Source organism: Cyclopterus lumpus, chromosome 19 (genome assembly GCF_009769545.1).
Source record: "Cyclopterus lumpus isolate fCycLum1 chromosome 19, fCycLum1.pri, whole genome shotgun sequence".
NCBI classification, from domain to species: domain Eukaryota; kingdom Metazoa; phylum Chordata; class Actinopteri; order Perciformes; family Cyclopteridae; genus Cyclopterus; species Cyclopterus lumpus.
The window spans coordinates 19516674-19535485 of record NC_046984.1 but is presented as its reverse complement, the minus strand read 5'-3'; the positions used below and the strand labels follow the sequence as shown (position 1 = coordinate 19535485).

Genomic DNA, 18812 nt, shown 5'->3' with positions numbered 1-18812 from the left:
TAATGACAATAATTTGTAATTGTCTCATTACGTCACCCCCTCCGAGAAATATTTCCGCGATCACTTGTCAAAATAAAAGTATGTGCAGTCGGTGTTTAAAATGATTCAGGCGTTTTTAGTGATAATTTAAGGTTTTACTGATGTGAGTACTTTGATTACTTTAGTTAGTACTTTGATTACTTTATAGTCCTTATATTCTGATTATAATCAAGTAATTTGTTTTTTATTTAATATGTGATCTCATTGAACAGTGGGTGTATTTGAACTTTTATTACTTCCTTCTCTTTAAAAAACAATATATTTACTTGTGTGTTTCACCTTAAAATAGAGATAATGTTTGTGTACGGGACTTTATTTTGAAGCTCTTAACCGGAAGCCGGGTGTGTATGGTCGGATCGTGACGTCATTAGCGACCGCAACAAAAGCAGTGTGCGTGTGTGTGTGAGGGAGCAGATCAATCAGCCGATTTTAGATCGATTAGGATGGCGTTCCAGAACCAGAAGAGCAACGTCAGAGCCGCGGTAGGTCCAACCGAGCCGAGCCGAGCCCGCAGCACCGGGAGAACCGGGCCGGTCAGGGAGGATGCTGCAGCTCCACCTGTCAATCATCGAGCTGACCCGGATCAGCCTTGGACCTGTCTCGGTCCAAGGCTGGACCTATATATATATATATATATATATATATATATATATATATATATATATATATATATATATATATACACACACAATATACTTTTTGGGGATCTATTTAAGGTTTCAAAATAAAAGATCCTGTCTGGAACAACTTGTTCATCAGATCATTTGTTTATCTCATGTGTCTCTCCTCCTGTTTTACCCAGCATCAACTCTGTCTGTTTCCAGGGTAACCGTCTGATCATCAAAGGAGGAAAGATCGTCAATGACGACCAGTCGTTCTACGCCGATGTCTATGTCGAGGATGGGACCATCAAGTAAATATAATGATATTATTATTAATTTATGCTTTTTGCTGACAGTGCATGTTTTCAGTGGTCTAGCTGGACATCCATGTGTGTTGTGGGTAGGGATGGGTATTTTTTTTATTTTTTTCCGATACCGGTGCTAAACCGATAATTTTAAAACGATAACGGTGCCTGAACGGTGCCTGAACCGATACTTAAAAAAACAAAACACACACACAAAACGACGATTGACGAGATTAAAGAAAGGCTTTTTTTTGTTCAACCTGAACAAAAAGTATTTTATAAATATAAATAATACAAAATCCGTGGCTTCAAACTACAGCTTCAAACTTCTTAACTTCAAAATATGAACAATAACAACTGTTTACAGTACACTTAAATAAATATAAATAAATACAAAACACACACACTGTATACAGCTTCAAACTTTAGCAATTATTTCGCAGAAATATGATCATATTTGGCTTCTTTGGCAAAATACGACGCCTCTCCTGACTGATTGCATGTCCTGCACAGATGGTGTCGATCAGGCCTGTACACACATGTATGTGTCTGAAAGTGCAGACTTCATCCACCACCAGGCTGCAGGGTCTGGTCCTGATGGGATTGAAGGCAGACTTTTGTAGAGTTCAATCTCTTTCTGGACCTGTTCAGGGATGGAGAGGCTCTGCCTTTAGTGGTCATGAAGAAGCTCTCGGTCCTCTTCCTCCAACAGCTTCTCTAGGGCTGACTGCTTGGCACAATAAATACATAAAAGTAGTGTTTAGACAAACGTGCTTCAAAAGAAATGCATTAATTTGAATAAATAAAATACATTGGAGGATATTTATTAGTCTTTTTTACTAATTGTATTAGTGGAACAGATCTTATTAAACATTGTTTTCACATCACTTTTTACCTGAACCATGGAGATTCCACAGTGGAAAAAGAATGCAGTCCCAGGACCACACTTTTGGTCACAGACCTGTGGAGTTCCTCCACCTGGTCTTTTGTTAAATGAGCCTTCTACCAAGCCTTGAATGTGGTCTCTGTTGAAGCTGCAGAGCAACAAATATAAAAATAAATAATATTAAATATGTACACGCAACAGAAGCATCACTGCACATGCCATCGCTAGTTTCATTAACATTACACTGACTTGCAGTTAGCCGTTTGCTAGTAGCTAGCTCTCTATGGTAGGCTAGCTAGCTAGCTTAAACTTGGTTATAATGCCTAATTTATCATTTGTTGTTATTAGGCCTACTTCTATAAATACAAGACTTGCTATCAACGTTACGGTACTAACCTGAGTTAAGGCTGCTGTTGTCATCATCGGTCTCGGGTCTCCCCATTGCCGGTGCCAGGGAGCTCCCAGACTGCCCGCTGATGTGCTCGGCACGGGCTCACACGCACGCAGGCAGTCGAACATGGTGCATGCCTCTGCATTCGAGTGGATGTTATGCATTGTCAGATGTTTCATTACATTATATGTGTTCCCCCCTTTACACGCAATTATTTTGTTACATTTTGCAAAATACAGCCACACTTTTGACCGTTTACCTTTCCAGTACCATATTGGCACCGGTTTTCGGTACCTGACCTTAGTTCTGGGTAGACCTCTTCCTCTCTCTGACATCATCAGACTCACTTCCCCTCATCCTGATCAGACAGATTGGTGAGAAGCTGATCGTTCCGTCCTGCGTGAAGATGGTGGATGCATACGGTCAACTGGTGATCCCCGGAGGAGTCGATGCCAACACCAACCTGCACACTCCACAGAGAGGCATGCACCCGGCCGACGACTTTTACCAGGGAACCAGGGCCGCCTTGTCCGGAGGAACCACCACCATCAGTCAGATGATCTACTACCTATCAATACTCCACCTGGCCCTGCACACACCAGTAGTAATACCTGTGATGCTTGTGTTTACAGTGGACCATGTGCTGGTGGAGCCGGGGACTAGTTTATTGACGGCGTTCAATCAGTGGAGGGAGACGGCGGACCAGAAGGCGTGCTGTGACTTCTCTCTCCACCTGGACATCACGCGCTGGCATGAAGGACTATGCGAGGAGCTGGAGACACTTATCAAAGATCAAGGTCTGAGAAAAGACCCATGAAGTCCTAATCCTGAACAACTCAGTCCTGGTTGATGAAGAATGTCTCTTTGAGTGACAACAAAATAATTCAGAGTTGTGTGCATGAAATGGAGAAAAACTGTAATATAGCATATCTTTCTGGGACTGTCACCACAGACACAATGTTCATTATACTGCTAATACATGAATATTGCAATACTTTCACCAGCAGGCCACAAGCCTTCGAAGTTAGTGACCCTTTAAATAAAAAATCAAATAAAAGACCCAAATGTCACTAAAGACACTACAGATACTAAAGACAGTAAAGACACAAGTCCATGTAAAATCACAGATGTACAAGTACAAGACAGAACAAGTTGAACACACTGTAATGTACTATGTACGGATCTATATATTAAAGTTATTATTGACTGAGGTTTATCAGTGACTTTAGAAGCAGGCCTTGTGGGAACATAATGACTGATTGCACCATAAACTAATTTCAAAGAAACTACAGTTCTATGATTTCTGAATTACAGTCAGATATTATATCAAGATATTAAAATGTCTAGAGACATCTGAAACGTGGGTTTAAAGAGATGAACGTTATATTTACTGTAATATTTCTGCTTCAGGTGTGAACTCCTTCCTCTTCTTCATGGCCTACAAAGACAAATACCAGAGTTCTGACTCTCAGGTGAACTACAGTTAAACTATTATTGTTGTTTATTTTTTGTTGTTGTTGCTGAGATTGGTTTGGGTTAGTTCATGTCAATGTCTTTATTGGACTGAATCTGCTTCCTGTGTTCGGGTTTCAGCTCTATGAGGCGTTTGGGGTACTGCGGGATCTTGGAGCCATCGCACAGGTCCACGCTGAGAATGGTGACATCATTGATGAGGTAACCCACCTAAAGTACAGTACAATACCGTAAACGAAATGAACCCAGAGGACACAAACCAGCTCAAGATTCATTATTGTTAAAATGTTCACAGTACATTTAACTGGTTTGTGTTTCAGGAACAGAAGAAGCTTCTCTTTCTCGGCATCACTGGACCTGAAGGACATGTTTTATCACACCCTGAGGAGGTACACACACCTGTCATCATACCTGTAACTACTTCTGTAATCCTGTAACAATTCTCCCTCCTAATGAAACCTAAAGGGAAAAGTACAACGCTATTTTAAGGGAACGGGCAGATCTGATATTGAGTGCTCAGTCCCTGCTTAATATGATTGAAACCACCAAGAACGGCAAATGTGAAACGGTCATAAAAGAAACCAAATAGCTACTCTAGTAGCACTGGAAGCGACAGTCATTCAGACACAGTCGGTGAAATTCACCGAGCTGTGTGAGGCAACGGAGATGATGTTATGAACCCAAATACGAGGGTGTTAGATGTTCCAATGTTTGTGGGATGTCCACAACAAGTATAAAGCAGAAATAGTGTTTTTTCTTCAATTCAATTTCAATTCAATTCAATTCAGTTTATTTTTTCATTTTTTTAACAAAACTTTACAATCTGTACACATACGGTCCCTGTCCCAGGACCTCACATCAGATCAGGAAAAACTCCACAAAAAAAGTATTATAAATTTATTTATTCTTCTGTTGTGGATGGCAGAAATGATAACTGTTTCCACGGAGTAAAGCCACAGAGATAAGCCACGCCCCCTCTAAGGCGCGAATGAAGTAAATGACGCGAATAAATCACAACTTGTCGGGCGAGTAAACTCACGCGTCTAAAAGACTAAAAGACTAGATGTGCTCATGTGATTGGTTGAAAATGAAGGCATATTTGAATCCAGCCACGGCAGGGGAGTCTCAAAAAACCCACACACATGTGGAGCAATCCACAAACAAATGCAGTACGATCCACAAACAAATACATACAAATCCACAAACAAATGGAAAAAAATCCACATAGAAATGCAGAAATATATTTGTGATTTTTCTTTTACATTTATACAAATGTATCTATATCTATATCTATATCTATAGATATAGATATATATATAATTTATTTATGTGTGCATTGGAATGTATTTTTGAATCGTTCTGCATGCATTTGTGAGTCTAATTTAGTTGTAAATCCTTCTGAGTACTTCTGTAATCATGCCTGTAACACACCTGTCATTACACCTGGTATCACACCTTTCACACACTTGTAATTACTTCAACACACCTGTGAAACTATCATCTTATAAATGTCCACCTGTGTGCTCAGGTGGAGACTGAAGCGGTGTATCGGGCAGTCACCATCGCCAAACAGGCCAACTGTCCGCTATACGTTACCAAGGTGATGAGCAAATCTGCTGCTGATGTCATCGCTAAAGCCAGGAAAAAAGGTGACATTCTCATGTGTTCTTTCGACCTCTCGACCCACGTCAGGTTCAGATTGAACTAAACATTTCATTTCAAAGAGCTGTTCTGATGTCGCCCCTCTTTTATAAGTGGCTGCCAGTCCACAGGTACTGTCCCACGAGACAAAGTCCATAGGTACTGTCGTACTGTCCCACGAGACAAAGTCCACAGGTACTGTCGTACTGTCCCACGAGACAAAGTCCACAGGTACTGTCGTACTGTCCCACGAGACAAAGTCCACAGGTACTATCGTACTGTCCCACGAGACAAAGTCCACCAAGGCAGTCCAATATCCAGATATTTCAGCATCTCAGGGTACATTTCATGGAGAACAAGTCATTTGGGTTGAGGTGTTACTAAAAGTGCATTTTCAGTCCAGTTCAACAGTTTTCCTCCCTGCTGAGAAAAGTTTGGACTACGTCCTTCCTCTTCCTCCTGAGTAATGTCCCGATTAGTCAGAACCACTTTGAGGCCTCCTGAAAGTTCTCTCTGAATTCCTATCAGAGTTTTTGCTTTCTGACCTCCTGATACCAGTCTGCTGCTTCAGGATCACTGTGGCCAACCAATCAGACGGGCTCCTTCACTGCTCGAGGACTATAGCTAGTTCTTCTGACACCACCTCTAAGCAGCTCAGAGCAGTTCCAAGAAGGCCAGATACTCTGAACTGTTTCACTGTTATGCAGACATCTAATTATACAGCTCTACTAAATAGATCACAAACACCACCCAATCCACAATCCCCAACTGCCTAGAGGACATACAATTCTGGACTAGCACCAATTTCCTCAAGATAAACTCCAACAAATCTGAAGTCATCATCGGCCCAGAACCCAGTAACTCCAAATACACCAACAGCTTCTCCGTCCCTGTTGATGTCTCCGCCATCTTCCCTATTCCAACATCCACAACCTTGAAATCATTTTAGACTCAAACCTTGAGCCTCTTCCCAGGTCTGGCCACGAATAGGTTCTCGTCTCCCTATTCTGGATGAGGTGCTGCTCTACTTAATTGCTGATCCAGTAAGGGTCTTTAAATGGCTCTCTGTCTGGGAACCATTTTGCCTTAGAAGACCCAAGGTGCAACTGTCCCTCGAAAAAACCCTCCACGACCATACAGTTGTTATTTTCAAACAGATTGGAGGTCAAATCCCCGCATTTCTGTCCTCAGGTATTGTGGTGTACGGCGAACCAATCACTGCCAGCCTTGCAACTGACGGCTCTCACTATTGGTCCAAAGACTGGGCCACAGCTGCTGCATTTGTCATGAGCCCGCCTCTCAATCGGGATCCTTCAACTCCACAGTACCTGACCTCCCTGTTAGCATGGTTAGTATGACTTGACCTCCCTGTTAGTATAGTTAGTATGACTTGACCTCCCTGTTAGCATGGTTAGTATGACTTTACCTCCCTGTTAGTATGGTTAGTATGACTCTGCCTCTCTGTTAGCATGGTTAGTATGACTTGACCTCTCTGTTAGTATGGTTAGTATGACTCTACCTCTCTGTTAGCATGGTTAGTATGACTCTACCTTTCTGTTAGCATGGTTAGTAGGACTCTAACTCTCTGTTAGAATGATTAGTATGACTCTACCTCTCTGTTAGTATGGTTAGTATGACTCTGCGTCTCTGTAAACATAGCTAGTATGACTCTACATCTGTTAGTATGGTAATAAATTCATAAACTTGACCTGGGCTGTTTGTTTGTGTTTTTTCCAGTGGAGATCTCCAGGTGACGTCCAGTGCTCAGGCCAGCTTCTCCACAGCTCAGAAAGCTGTCGGTAAAGATGACTTCACTCTGATCCCAGAGGGAACCAACGGAATTGAGGAGAGGATGTCTGTGGTGTGGGATAGAGCTGTGGTAAGATTAAATTTCAAGGAGGAGGATCCCTCTACCCGGATGGACAGAAGCAATAGATTTCATGTGTATAGAATGACCAGCGTTACAGAGAACACATTCAATGAATATGACAGAAATGTATGAATAATTAGTAGTAGGCATGGACCACGATCCAGATTTCCACAATCCATGAAACAGAAGGAGGAAGAGAGTAAGGGGGGAGGTGGGTGCATCAGCAGGGCCATGGCAAGAGGCAGGGCTACGGAGGCAGGAGGCCAGTCCACCAGGCAGGAGGCATCGCAAAAGGGCCATTGGGAAGGAGGGAAGGAAGCCAGGTCCAGGCCAGGGGCTGGATGCAGAAAGCAGGGACAATGAGTCAGGACCCAGGACCCCATCACCAGATAATTGATTTCTGAGATGTTCTGAGATTGAGATTGATCCGATAAATAAGATTGAAACCAGTCTCTGTAATAGGATGTCATGGTAAATGGTGTCGAATGCAGCACTATGGTCTAACAAATCAAGTACAGAGATGAGTCCTTTATGTGATGCAATTAGGAGGTCATTAGTAATCTTCACCAGTGCTGTCTCTGTGCTGTGGTGTTTTCTAAATCCTGACTGAAACTCCTCAAATAAACTATTATGATGTAGAAAGTCACACAACTGATTTGCGACTACTTTCTCAAGGATCTTAGAGAGGAAGGGAAGGTTAGAGATTGGTCTGTAGTTAGCCAACACCTCTGGATTAAGAGTGGGCTTCTTCAGGAGAGGTTTAATTACAGCTACTTTGAAGGAATGTGGTACATGGCCTGTTAGCAAAGACACATTAACAATATCCAACAGAGAGGTGCCAATTAAAGGCAACACGTCTTTAAGCAGCCTCGTTGGGATGGGGTCTAAGAGACAGGTAGATGGTTTAGAAGTAGAAACCGTTGAAGACAATTGGTCTAGGTTAATGGGAGAAAAGCTATCCAAATATACACCAGGGCATACAGCCGTTTCCAAGGCCACTCCTCTTGATGACAGATCGGCAGTAGTTGAGGGCAAGAGATCATCAATCTTGCCTCTAATAGTTAGAATATTTTCATTGAAGAAGTTCATGAAGTCATTACTACTGAGGTCGATAGCAATGCAGACATGCTCAATGAAGTATCATTTTTCCTTATCTGAATTGTGGCTCTACAAATCGAAGGCGTTGTATTGAACTGTACTGTATAGATGTTTACTCTAAACTATCATAAGGTTTCCACAACATAATGGAATATGAATGTGTCATTCTTTCCCTGCAGACTACAGGGAAGATGGATGAGAATGAGTTTGTCGCAGTAACGAGCACCAACGCATCTAAACTCTTCAACATTTACCCACGCAAAGGTATCCCACTAGTCAGAAGACATTCCAATGTGTAGAAGATATACACACTGTTGCTGCTCTACATTTACTAACACACCAGTGTAACAGCACACATTTAGTTCAGCTTTGATTCTACACAGGACGAGATGGAATAAACTGTAACATTAATGTAAATATTATAAATGTAAAACACTATTCAGACATCTGTAACACACTAGACTGGTGTATCCATCCCGTGTTCAGGAAGGATCGCTGTAGGATCAGATGCTGACATCGTCATTTGGAATCCAAAGGAGACACGAACTGTTTCTGCAAAGACTCACAACCTGGTAACAACACATCAATCTTCATTAAGTATCAAAATTAATCATATATCGTCTTAAACTGGCCACCATTGTTCACACTATGCTGCCTGTTTGTGTGCAGACAGTGGAGGTGAACATACTGGAGGGTTTGGAGCTTCGAGGCGTGGCGTCAGTGGTGATCAGCGGCGGTCAAGTCGTTCTGGAGGACGGAAAACTCAACGTGGCCAAAGGTTCAGGACACTTCATTCCCAGAAAGGGTTTCCCAGACGCGGTCTACAAGAGGATCAGAGCCCGTAGCAAGGTAACTAAAAGGCTGGTTAAAAAGTAAAATACCTTACCTTCTGGATAACCAGTTATCTTTCTAAAACTCTGTTAAAGGCTCAGAGCCCACAGCCAGTGGTTAACCAACTGGTTAACCTGTAGGATCATTGCTTGTAGCAAACAGACAGACAACTGGTCAACCTCCTGACTTACTGGTTAACCAGCTGGTCTACTTGTACATGTAAGTCACTCAAACTCTGACAAAAGATCACAGTTTGTAGCACTAACTAGTTAATCAGATATTTGACTCACAAGTTGTGTACAGGTGGATGCCAACAAGCAACAACAAACTGGTTCATCCTCTGTCTATACAGTTAACTATTTGAACAAGTAGATTTCTCATAGACTGATCAATTAATAACTGACTGATCAATCCATTATGAATATGTGTTTCTCAGAAGTTTTGTCTCTTTGTCTTAGATGGCTGAGGCTCGCGGTGTCCCCCGTGGCAACTACGATGGTCCGGTTCATGATGTCATTAGCATGACAACATCGGTCCCTCCCACTCCGACCACCAGAGGGACCACCTGTCCAAAAACCCAGGCCAGCCTCCGAAACCTCCACCAATCAGGATTTACCCTGGCAGGTAGTGTTCACGAACGCGGGACACACACATGTATCTGCAGGATTCTGATGTGTTTCTATAATCTGAGCAGACTCAGTAGTATTCAGGGTAAACCGTTTAGACCCCATGAAGTTTATACATATAACAGCTGAATACTGCAGTTAAATATGAAGAAGAAGAAGAAGAAGAAGAAGAAGAAGAAGAAGACAGTTTGATAACACAGCGGTCGTCAACCACCAGGCCGCGGCCCGGTACTGGTCCGTTGGTCCCTTGGTATCGGGCCGCACAGAAAGAATGAATGAAAAAAATGTTGATTGATTATCAAGGTCGGAAAGATGTTTTATTTTGAAAAATGACCGGATACATCTGTTTTAAAAGTATGTTTCAGACAACAACTCTGTTGGTGTTCTGGATTAAAAAGAATATCTTAAAATTGCCAAAAAAGAACTGAAAACCCTGCTTCCATTTACAACATCCTATCTTTGTGAAGCGGGGTTTTCTGCAGTGACAGCGACCAAGCGACCGGAGTAGACTGGACATAAAGAACATATTTTGGGTGTCATGGTCTCCCATCACCCCGAGATGGGACCGGCTCGTTGCAGAGAAACAATGTCAGGGCTCCCACTATATCTGCGTAATCGTGAGTTGTATTTTTTGCACGTTATATTTGTTTTTATGCCGGTCGTATCATTTTATTCCGTCATATTTATCGCCCACACCGTGAAGGCTGGTCAGTGAAAATGGCCGGTCCGTGGCGCGAAAATGGTTGGGGACAACTGTGATAACAAATGAGGCTAAAACAGAGAAAACGTTAAATGTGGACGTTTTTGCATTTGGGCAGAGCAAGTGACAGTCAAAGCTTCATGCATTCTCTCTACTAACCAGCAGGAGGTGACTCCTCTGGTTGTATAGAAGTGTATGTTTCATGTGTTAAAGAGGCATTCTCTATACTGACCACCAGGAGTGACCCCTCTGGTTGTATAGAAGTGTATGCTTCATGTGTTAGAGCTGCATTCTCTCTCCTGACCACCAGGGGGTGACTCCTCTGGTTGTATAGAAGTCTATGCTTCATGTGTTAAAGGTGCATTATTTCTACTGACCACCAGGGGGTGACTCCTGTGGTTGTATAGAAGTATATGCTTCATGTGTTAAAGGTGCATTCCCTCTACTTACTACCAGGGGGCGACTCCTCTGGTTGTATAGAAGTCTATGAGAAAATGTCTCTACTTCTCTCTTTATTTATTCCCTCAGTAAACATTGTAAACATGTCGAAAGCTTAGAAAAGATCTATACAAGTACAGGTCTATTTAGCAGGAGGTGACTGTGGGTCAGTGGTTAGCAGGTCGCTCTTTTAATCAGGGGGTTGGTGGTTCAATCCCCGCCCTAGTCGATGTGTTCTTGAGCAAGACACTTAATCCTGAATTGCTCCCTGTAGCTGTGTCTACAGTGTATGAATGTAACTTAATTGTAAGTTGCTTTGGATAAAAGCGTCAGCTAAATGACATGACATGTAATGTAATTTACAGCAGGGTATGCTTTAGGGCGGGGCTACAAGCTGACAGATCTCTATAACGGCGTTGTCCAAGTTTTTGTCTTACAACTTTAACCCTTTCACTGTTTTACTGTGTTTTCACATTATGCTAGTTAATTGTTACCCTTTGGTTGCCTAAGAATGTCTTAGTCTTGTTAATTTATACTTAGCTAGTTTTTTGTCCCCCAGGGTGTTATTTATTAATGCTAGCTAACGTTACCAATGTTACGCTTGTTACGTTGTTACATCACTATTTTAACACAAACCATGATTTCTTTTCAAAAAATTTGTTTCTCCACATTAACAACGGGGCATTGTGTGTTTCTGCCAACATTGGACATGGCTGATCTCAAACTTAATTTTTATGAAAAGAATTTAATGTTATTCAACTTTTCAACATATTTAGTTTCTGATGAATGGGTTTGTATACTTCACTAATTCAGATAATCGTCTTGTTATTCTATCCAGGAACTCAGATCGATGACCACATACCTCGTCGCTCTGCTCAGAAGATTGTGGCGCCGCCTGGTGGTCGATCCAACATTACATCCTTATCTTAAAATGAGTAGAAACGAGCTGTCAAAACACTGCAGTTTCACCTTCACTGCTTGATACAGCTCAACCCTTACATATCCTATAACAGTAGAACTTTAGGTAGTACAAGGTCCTACAACAACCTTTCAACTAGTACTCCACCCTATAACAACTACTACTGAACCCAACAGCTAGTATTTAATAGTTCATAAACAGTACTAAACAGTAACTAGCGATAAGGAATCCTACAATAATGTTACATTGACTCATACTTACAACCTACAACTCAAAAATGAGTTATATATGCCCTAAAACAAGTACTAGACATTTCAATACTTTAGTAGAATCAAACCCTTCGACAACGATCCAACTAGTGCTAAATTCAGACAAAGGTACTTCAACTCATTCAACTCGGTACCAATCCTGCTACAAAGGTAGTAAAAGTACCCTGCCCTACTAAACAATGGTACGACATTCACAGAAGTACAAAATCTTGCAAACCCTAAAATATATTTTACTTCAACTAGAACTGAATGTTACAGTGACAATAATATAACACTCCAAAAAGTACTCCATACAGCCAGCACCTAATCCTGATAGATGTGCTTCAGTTTTAAACCCTAAAACTATTCAAATGACACAATCCCTGGAACAGGGGTACTACAACACTGCAAATCCTACAACAACCACATAACTAGTAGAAAACCCAATATCAATAGTACCTAAAAAAACACTGAAACATATACCGTACAATACGTAATAAGCACTAGAACTGTACAACTAGCGCTATATCCTACAACAGTGGTACTGAAACTCTACAAATACTCATTCAATGTTACAAATCCTACAACTACTGTACAACTAGTACTTGATGTTACAAAAAAATCCCACACAATGTTACTACACATACCACGAAACAATACAACTATTTACTAGATCCTACACTTAGTGTACTTCCACAGAACAATAACAGCACTACAACCTCTCATCTAGTACTAAATCCTACAGCAATGGTACATTAACCAAAAATGAATTGGTTGGTTACTGGTCTCAGAATCAGTCATCTGACGTCTGTTAACCCTTAAACATGTGTACTCAACAGCATTCCATTATATCTGTCCTAAAGTCATCACTTCATTGTGTTCTCTTTGACTCTCGGTGCTCTTGATAAAGGCAAGAGCCCTGGTAGCACTTACTTACTAGTAAGGCAAGGCATATTTATTTGTATAGCACATTTCAACAACAAGGCAATTCAAAGTGCTTCACATAAAACCATTAAAAGCATCAAAACAAAATGCAAAAGAAAACAATCAAGAACATTCATTAAAACATTTTAAACAGTCACAAAGCAAGAATAGAATAAAAGTTGCAGTGCAGATGTTTAGTTCCACGTTTAGTTCTGACTCTTGGACCAGGAAGTAGACCAGTCCCAGACCACCTGAGGGTTCGGGATAGTTCATAAGGTAGCAGCAGATCACACATGTATTTAGGCCCTAAACCATTCAGTGCTTTATAGACCAGCAGCAGGATTTTAAAGTAACTTCTTTGTTGGACAGGAAGCCAGTGCAAAGACCTCAGCTCTGGAGTGATGTGATCTACTTTCCTGGTCTTAGTGAGGACTCGAGCTGCAGCGTTCTCATTCTGAATCAGCTGCAGCTTTCTGACTTAGGTATCACATTACTTCATCATCAGACATCTGAACACAACATAGTAGATATATAAGTACTTCCAGTACAGAGTTTTCTTTGGTATAACTACTATACTTGTTGTTCTCAAATATTTTTTTCGGCTTCATCAAGAAACTTCTTCCATTCTTTCCATAAATGCAGTCTGCTCATCATGAATTTAATTCATATAGTCCAACATTCATTGTTATCATGACTCTAAGGTCAATAATAACTCTAGTTCTTTAATATTTCATATCTCTTTCTCAAATCTGTATTGGTCTGTTGTAAATTCAGTCGGGTCTGTTTTAATCTGGACTGACTGAGTTGCACGCTGAGTCCAGTCTGGACCAACTCATTATCTTTACTTTTAATTGACTTTTAAGTACATTTTAATTATTGATAAAATAATTGACAGTCAACTGTTTTTTTCTGAATGCAAAAATTGAATCTGAAACTTTCAAACTAACACTATGAGACTTTTAGTCATCTTCAAAACATCAACTGACTATAAGTGGTGCTAAAAAATCCAGTCGTAGCCTGCAAGTAGCAAACCCTTCAATACCACACCCCCTACAGCAGGGGTATTCAACTAATGTTCAACAAGGTCCAGTTCGAGAAAATGTTCTCATTAAAGGTCCGAACATCAAGTAATGTCTAACTTGATATGATTTAGTTCCATATGTATTGAAGTAGCCGAGCAGTTCATTCAACATCTGTATGTAGTCAACAACTGACTGTCAAATCAAAGAAAGAAAGAAATAATATCTCAACAATATGTATTATTGGTTTTAAAATGTAACTGGATGAATTATAAATACTCTAATAATAAGTAAACATCCGTATCTCATTTCAATAAGGGCTGGATTTAAAAATGGGAGAACAAAAATATTCCAGAATGAAACAAATGTTTATCTTATAAAGTACTTTTTTTTAACATAAATAAATGTAACTTAATTGTCTTTGTCCTGTAGCTTTAAATTCAGTTCATTCAGGTGTCTAGTGATGTCAACAAAAAACACCACGGTATTATATTATTCTCTTATGAAATGTGTGTGCTTGGACTAAATCTGTTATTAAACCACTTGTTTCTGCTCTATTCTCTCCGTTGACATTATTGTTGGACAGTGAATTAATGAGTTATGATTCTGATCATATTGGGCTCTTGGATCATTTATGTTTCTGTTCCTTCATTTTGGATGTGAGTCGGTACGTTTGCTCCAAAGAGTTGAGCTTTGTCTCCTAGCTTCACATTGACGCTTTTAATGATCGTCACGTTCTCTGAACACATGAGACATAATAGTTATGAACTTCCTTTGAGAATGATGAACATAGAATAGTCTATTAAAGAAGAATAAACATAGAAGAGTCTGTTAAAGAATCATGAACATATAAGAGTCTGTTATCGAAGAATAAACATAGAAGAGTCTTATGGTTAAAGAATAATGAACATAGAAGAGTGTTATAGAAGAATACATTACATTACATCACATTTCATTTAGCTGACGCTTTTATCCAAAGCGACTTACAATAAGTGCATTAAACCGTGATTCCAAACTCAGAACAACAAGAATCAAGCAAGTACAATTTCTTCACTAACGTTAAACTACAAAGTGCTATCAACACTATGCCTCCTGCCATGGCCCTGTTGATGCCCCCCCCTCCTCTCTTCCTCCTTCTGTTTCATGGATTGTGGAGGTCTGGATCGTGGTCCATGCCTATGTAACAGATTTAACGATTACACTTGCCATCGCTGGCCATTATTTACAATTATTACCGTTATTAATAATCCATATCATTTATATATTGTTTCTTCTTATTTGGTCGGTATTATTCCCTCTTATTTTTGTCAATATGTGTGCATCTTTACCTGTGAGTCCTCTGACTTCTGGACTTCCTGGATCTTGGAGTACATTCTTTAATGAGGTTTTTTTGCTATATTGCTATTGTATCTGCTGTATTTAGGTACACTAGATTGCTACTCTGTACTGTCTTTCTTATCTGAACTGTGATTCAACTGAGCTCTTTTCTGCTTTTACTCAAGTGACTGAAAAGGCAACGAAACCAGCTAGGGTTTAAGTATTTGTTCTGTAATTCAATTCTACTAGGGATTTAGCTCTATTTTGCTTTCTACCTTGAGGTAAACAGACCTGTGTCCTTTACATTACATTACATCACATTTCATTTAGCTGACGCTTTTATCCAAAGCGACTTACAATAAGTGCATTAAACCATGAGTCCAAACTCAGAACAACAAGAATCAAGCAAGTACAATTTCTTCACTAACGTTAAACTACTGAGTACTATCAGTAAGAGACATTTAAGTGCTACTAAAGTGCTAAACAACAAAGTGCTCTCGGTAAGAGACATTTAAGTGCTACTAGAGTGCTACTACGGCTCTACCTTCCCTATTCAAGGTATAGTCGAAAAAGATGTGTTTTTAGTTTGCGACGGAAGATGTAGAGACTTTCTGCTGTCCTGATGTCAATGGGGAGCTCGTTCCACCAATGAGGAGCCAGCACAGCAAACAGTCGTGATTTTGTTGAGTGTTTAGCTCGAAGTGAAGGAGCTACAAGCCGATTGGCAGAAGCCGAGCAAAGTGAACGGGCTGGGGTGTATGGTTTGACCTCCCTCTCCTGAAGAAACCCACATAACCCATAACTACAAACCCATAACTACAGACCTGTCTCTCTCCTCCCCTTCCTTTCCAAAACTCTAGAGCGAGCTATCTTTAACCAAGTCTCCTCCTTTCTTCACAGTAACAACCTTCTAGACCCCCACCAGTCTGGATTCAAGGCCACTCAACAGAGACTGCCCTCCTTGCTGTCTCTGAGCAGCTTCACACTGCTAAAGCAGCCTCTCTCTCCTCTGTCCCTATCCTTCTAGACCTTTCCGCTGCCTTTGACACAGTGAACCACCAGATCCTCATGTCCTCCCTCCAGGACCTGGTATCTCAGGCTCTGCTCTCACTCTTCTCATCCTACCTCACCGACCGCACTTACCGGGTAACCTGGAGAGGATCTGTGTCTGAGCCTTGTCTCTCACTACTGGGGTCCCTCAGGGCTCAGTCCTTGGTCCTCTTCTCTTCTATCTGTACACCAACTCTCTCGGCTCTGTCATTCGCTCGCATGGCTTCTCCTACCATAGCTACGCTGATGACACCCAATTGATCCTCTCATTTCCCCAATCTGAAACACAGGTAGCAGTACGAATCTCTGCCTGTCTGACTGACATCTCTCAGTGGATGTCCGCACACCACCTGAAAATTAACCCGGACAAGACTGAACTTCTCCTCCTTCCAGGAAAATGCTCTCCCACCCACCTGACTATAACTTCAACAACTCAGTGTTGGCCCCGACTCCAACTGCCAGGAACCTCGGTGTGACACCTGACAGTCAACTCTCCCTGACTGCCAACATTACCACAACAACACGCTCCTGTAGGTACATGCTGTACAACATCAGGAGAATACGACCTCTTCTCACTCAGAAGGCGGCACAGGTTCTGGTCCAGGCTCTGATCATCTCACGGCTAGACTACTGTAACTCCCTCCTGGCAGGTCTACCTGGTAATGCCATTCGACCTCTACAGCTCATCCAAATGCAGCTGCTCGACTGGTCTTTAACCTCCCGAAATTTACGCACACGACTCCGCTCCTCTGCGACCTTCACTGGTTACCGGTGGCCGCCCTCATCCGCTTCAAAACGTTGGTACTTGCATCGGGTCCATTCTACATCCAGGACATGGTCAAACCGTACACCCCAGCTCGTTCACTTCGCTCGGCTTCTGCCAATCGGCTCGTAGCTCCGTCACTACGAGCTGAACACTCAACAAAGTCACGACTGTTTGCTACCATGATCATTTTGTATTGTTTTTTTTTTACATGTTGTTGTATCCTGGCAGTGTTAGCATCAATCATTGAAGGCACTGTAGCTACAAACTCAGATCCAACATGGCGTCCTTATTCAACACTGTAGTACAGACTCAGATCCAACATGGCGTCTTTATTCAACACTATGGCCGTTTCTCAATCCAAAGTACGCTGAGTACAGACTTGTATTCTTTTGGAGTCTGGACTTGGGAGTTTGGACTCTGGAGTCCAGTATCCAGAGGACGGGAGGACACAGGACGGTCTTTCTGCAATTGGAACAGCAGCGAACTTGACATCACCATGTCAACTGTTCTTGCTCATGAGTTTACTCTAATTATTCACTGTAAATTATTTTTACAGTCAAACTAAATATGACAACCCTGCTTTATTATTATTTTGAATTGTGTGTGTGTGTGTATATATATATATATATATATATATATATATATATATATCCGGACACATCAGAGCCAGCGGATCATTGAAAGTCCTGCCGACATCAGGCTGTTCTCGGCGGCCACACTGAGCGCTGACCGCTCGGTGCTGCAGGCTCACCGGTCCGAGAGCCGGACCTCAAATCTCTGAAACCATCGGCGCTTTTCTTTTGTCGGCTGAATGTCGACAAACCGGCCACAGATTTGATGATTAAACTAATAACTTCTCGCCTGAAAACACCCTAAAATTACATTCCGGGACTCAACAACAGTAGTATTTAGAAAAAGTCCATTTTCAATTGAGTATTTTCTCCTCCGCCATTGTTCCCCGTCGCTGGTGCGAAATGCATTGTGGGATTGTAAACGCTCTCACGTTATCCCGTGAGTCTTGGACGGAAAGAGACGACGCAACAAGGTTTATTTGGGGTTCACAAAAGCTCTTTTATTGCGTATCGCACACAAACACGGCACTCTTGTCGCACTGCCTTCCTCTTCCCCGTCACTACTGCTCCTTTTGAGGGAAAAACAGACACCCACACACACACTCATTAACCGCAACTGGGCTGATTAACCCTCACCCCAGCTGAGGTTGATTAGACCTGTCCTGACACCATTCCCTGAACCCCCCCCCCCCCCACCACCACCACCACCACCACCACCCACTCTACAGCCGAGCCTAACCACACCCCACTGTCACAGGGATATTGGCTGTCCAAAGTACGCACAAGTCTCCTCTGATGCATCCTTTGGGAACTGGGCGGATCAAGTCACATCCGGGCAATTGGAACAGTACTTGGGCCGCGACTGATGACGTTTCACAAGTCCACAAGTACGAACAAGAATGCATATTGAGAAACGGCCACAGACTCAACATGGCGTTGTTGTACCTGCAGACTGAACTGTTGCTTGAGCAGCCCTTTGTTTGTCTTCACAGATGCACGAGAGCCAACATGGCAGTATGTAAATCAAGAAAATGCAGTGCACTTGTTGTTGTTGTTCCTATAGAGAAAATAAAACTACTTTAAGATTAGAGAGCTGC

At 41.7% G+C, this 18812-nt stretch overlaps 1 protein-coding gene across 2 annotated transcripts; it reads left to right on the top strand.

Moving 5' to 3' along the window:
- Window positions 1–369: 369 nt before the first annotated feature.
- dpysl4 (dihydropyrimidinase like 4) lies at window positions 370–14565 on the top strand. Of its 2 annotated transcripts, XM_034559129.1 has the most exons (15): window positions 370–521; window positions 864–952; window positions 2590–2774; window positions 2856–3020; window positions 3634–3695; window positions 3817–3897; window positions 4017–4085; window positions 5225–5345; window positions 6529–6685; window positions 7075–7216; window positions 8485–8569; window positions 8792–8877; window positions 8975–9154; window positions 9595–9760; window positions 11739–14565. In XM_034559129.1, the coding sequence occupies exons 1-15, from the start codon at window positions 483–485 to the stop codon at window positions 11828–11830; spliced, it is 1719 nt and encodes a 572-aa protein (XP_034415020.1). In that variant the 5' UTR covers window positions 370–482; the 3' UTR covers window positions 11831–14565. The 2 variants fall into 2 exon arrangements, with proteins under 2 accessions (XP_034415020.1, XP_034415019.1); XM_034559128.1 differs by having other exon boundaries at window positions 393–521; window positions 2590–3020; window positions 11739–13113.
- The last annotated feature ends 4247 nt before the right edge of the window (window positions 14566–18812 follow it).

Bases quoted from the DNA above. Each gene is read 5' to 3' on its own strand.
- dpysl4 (XM_034559128.1), top strand. From the start codon at position 483: ATGGCGTTCCAGAACCAGAAGAGCAACGTCAGAGCCGCG. The intron at 3,696-3,816 runs GTGAACTACAGT...TTCGGGTTTCAG, and splicing joins ACCAGAGTTCTGACTCTCAG to CTCTATGAGGCGTTTGGGGT. The intron at 6,686-7,074 runs GTTAGTATGACT...TGTTTTTTCCAG, and splicing joins CTGACCTCCCTGTTAGCATG to TGGAGATCTCCAGGTGACGT.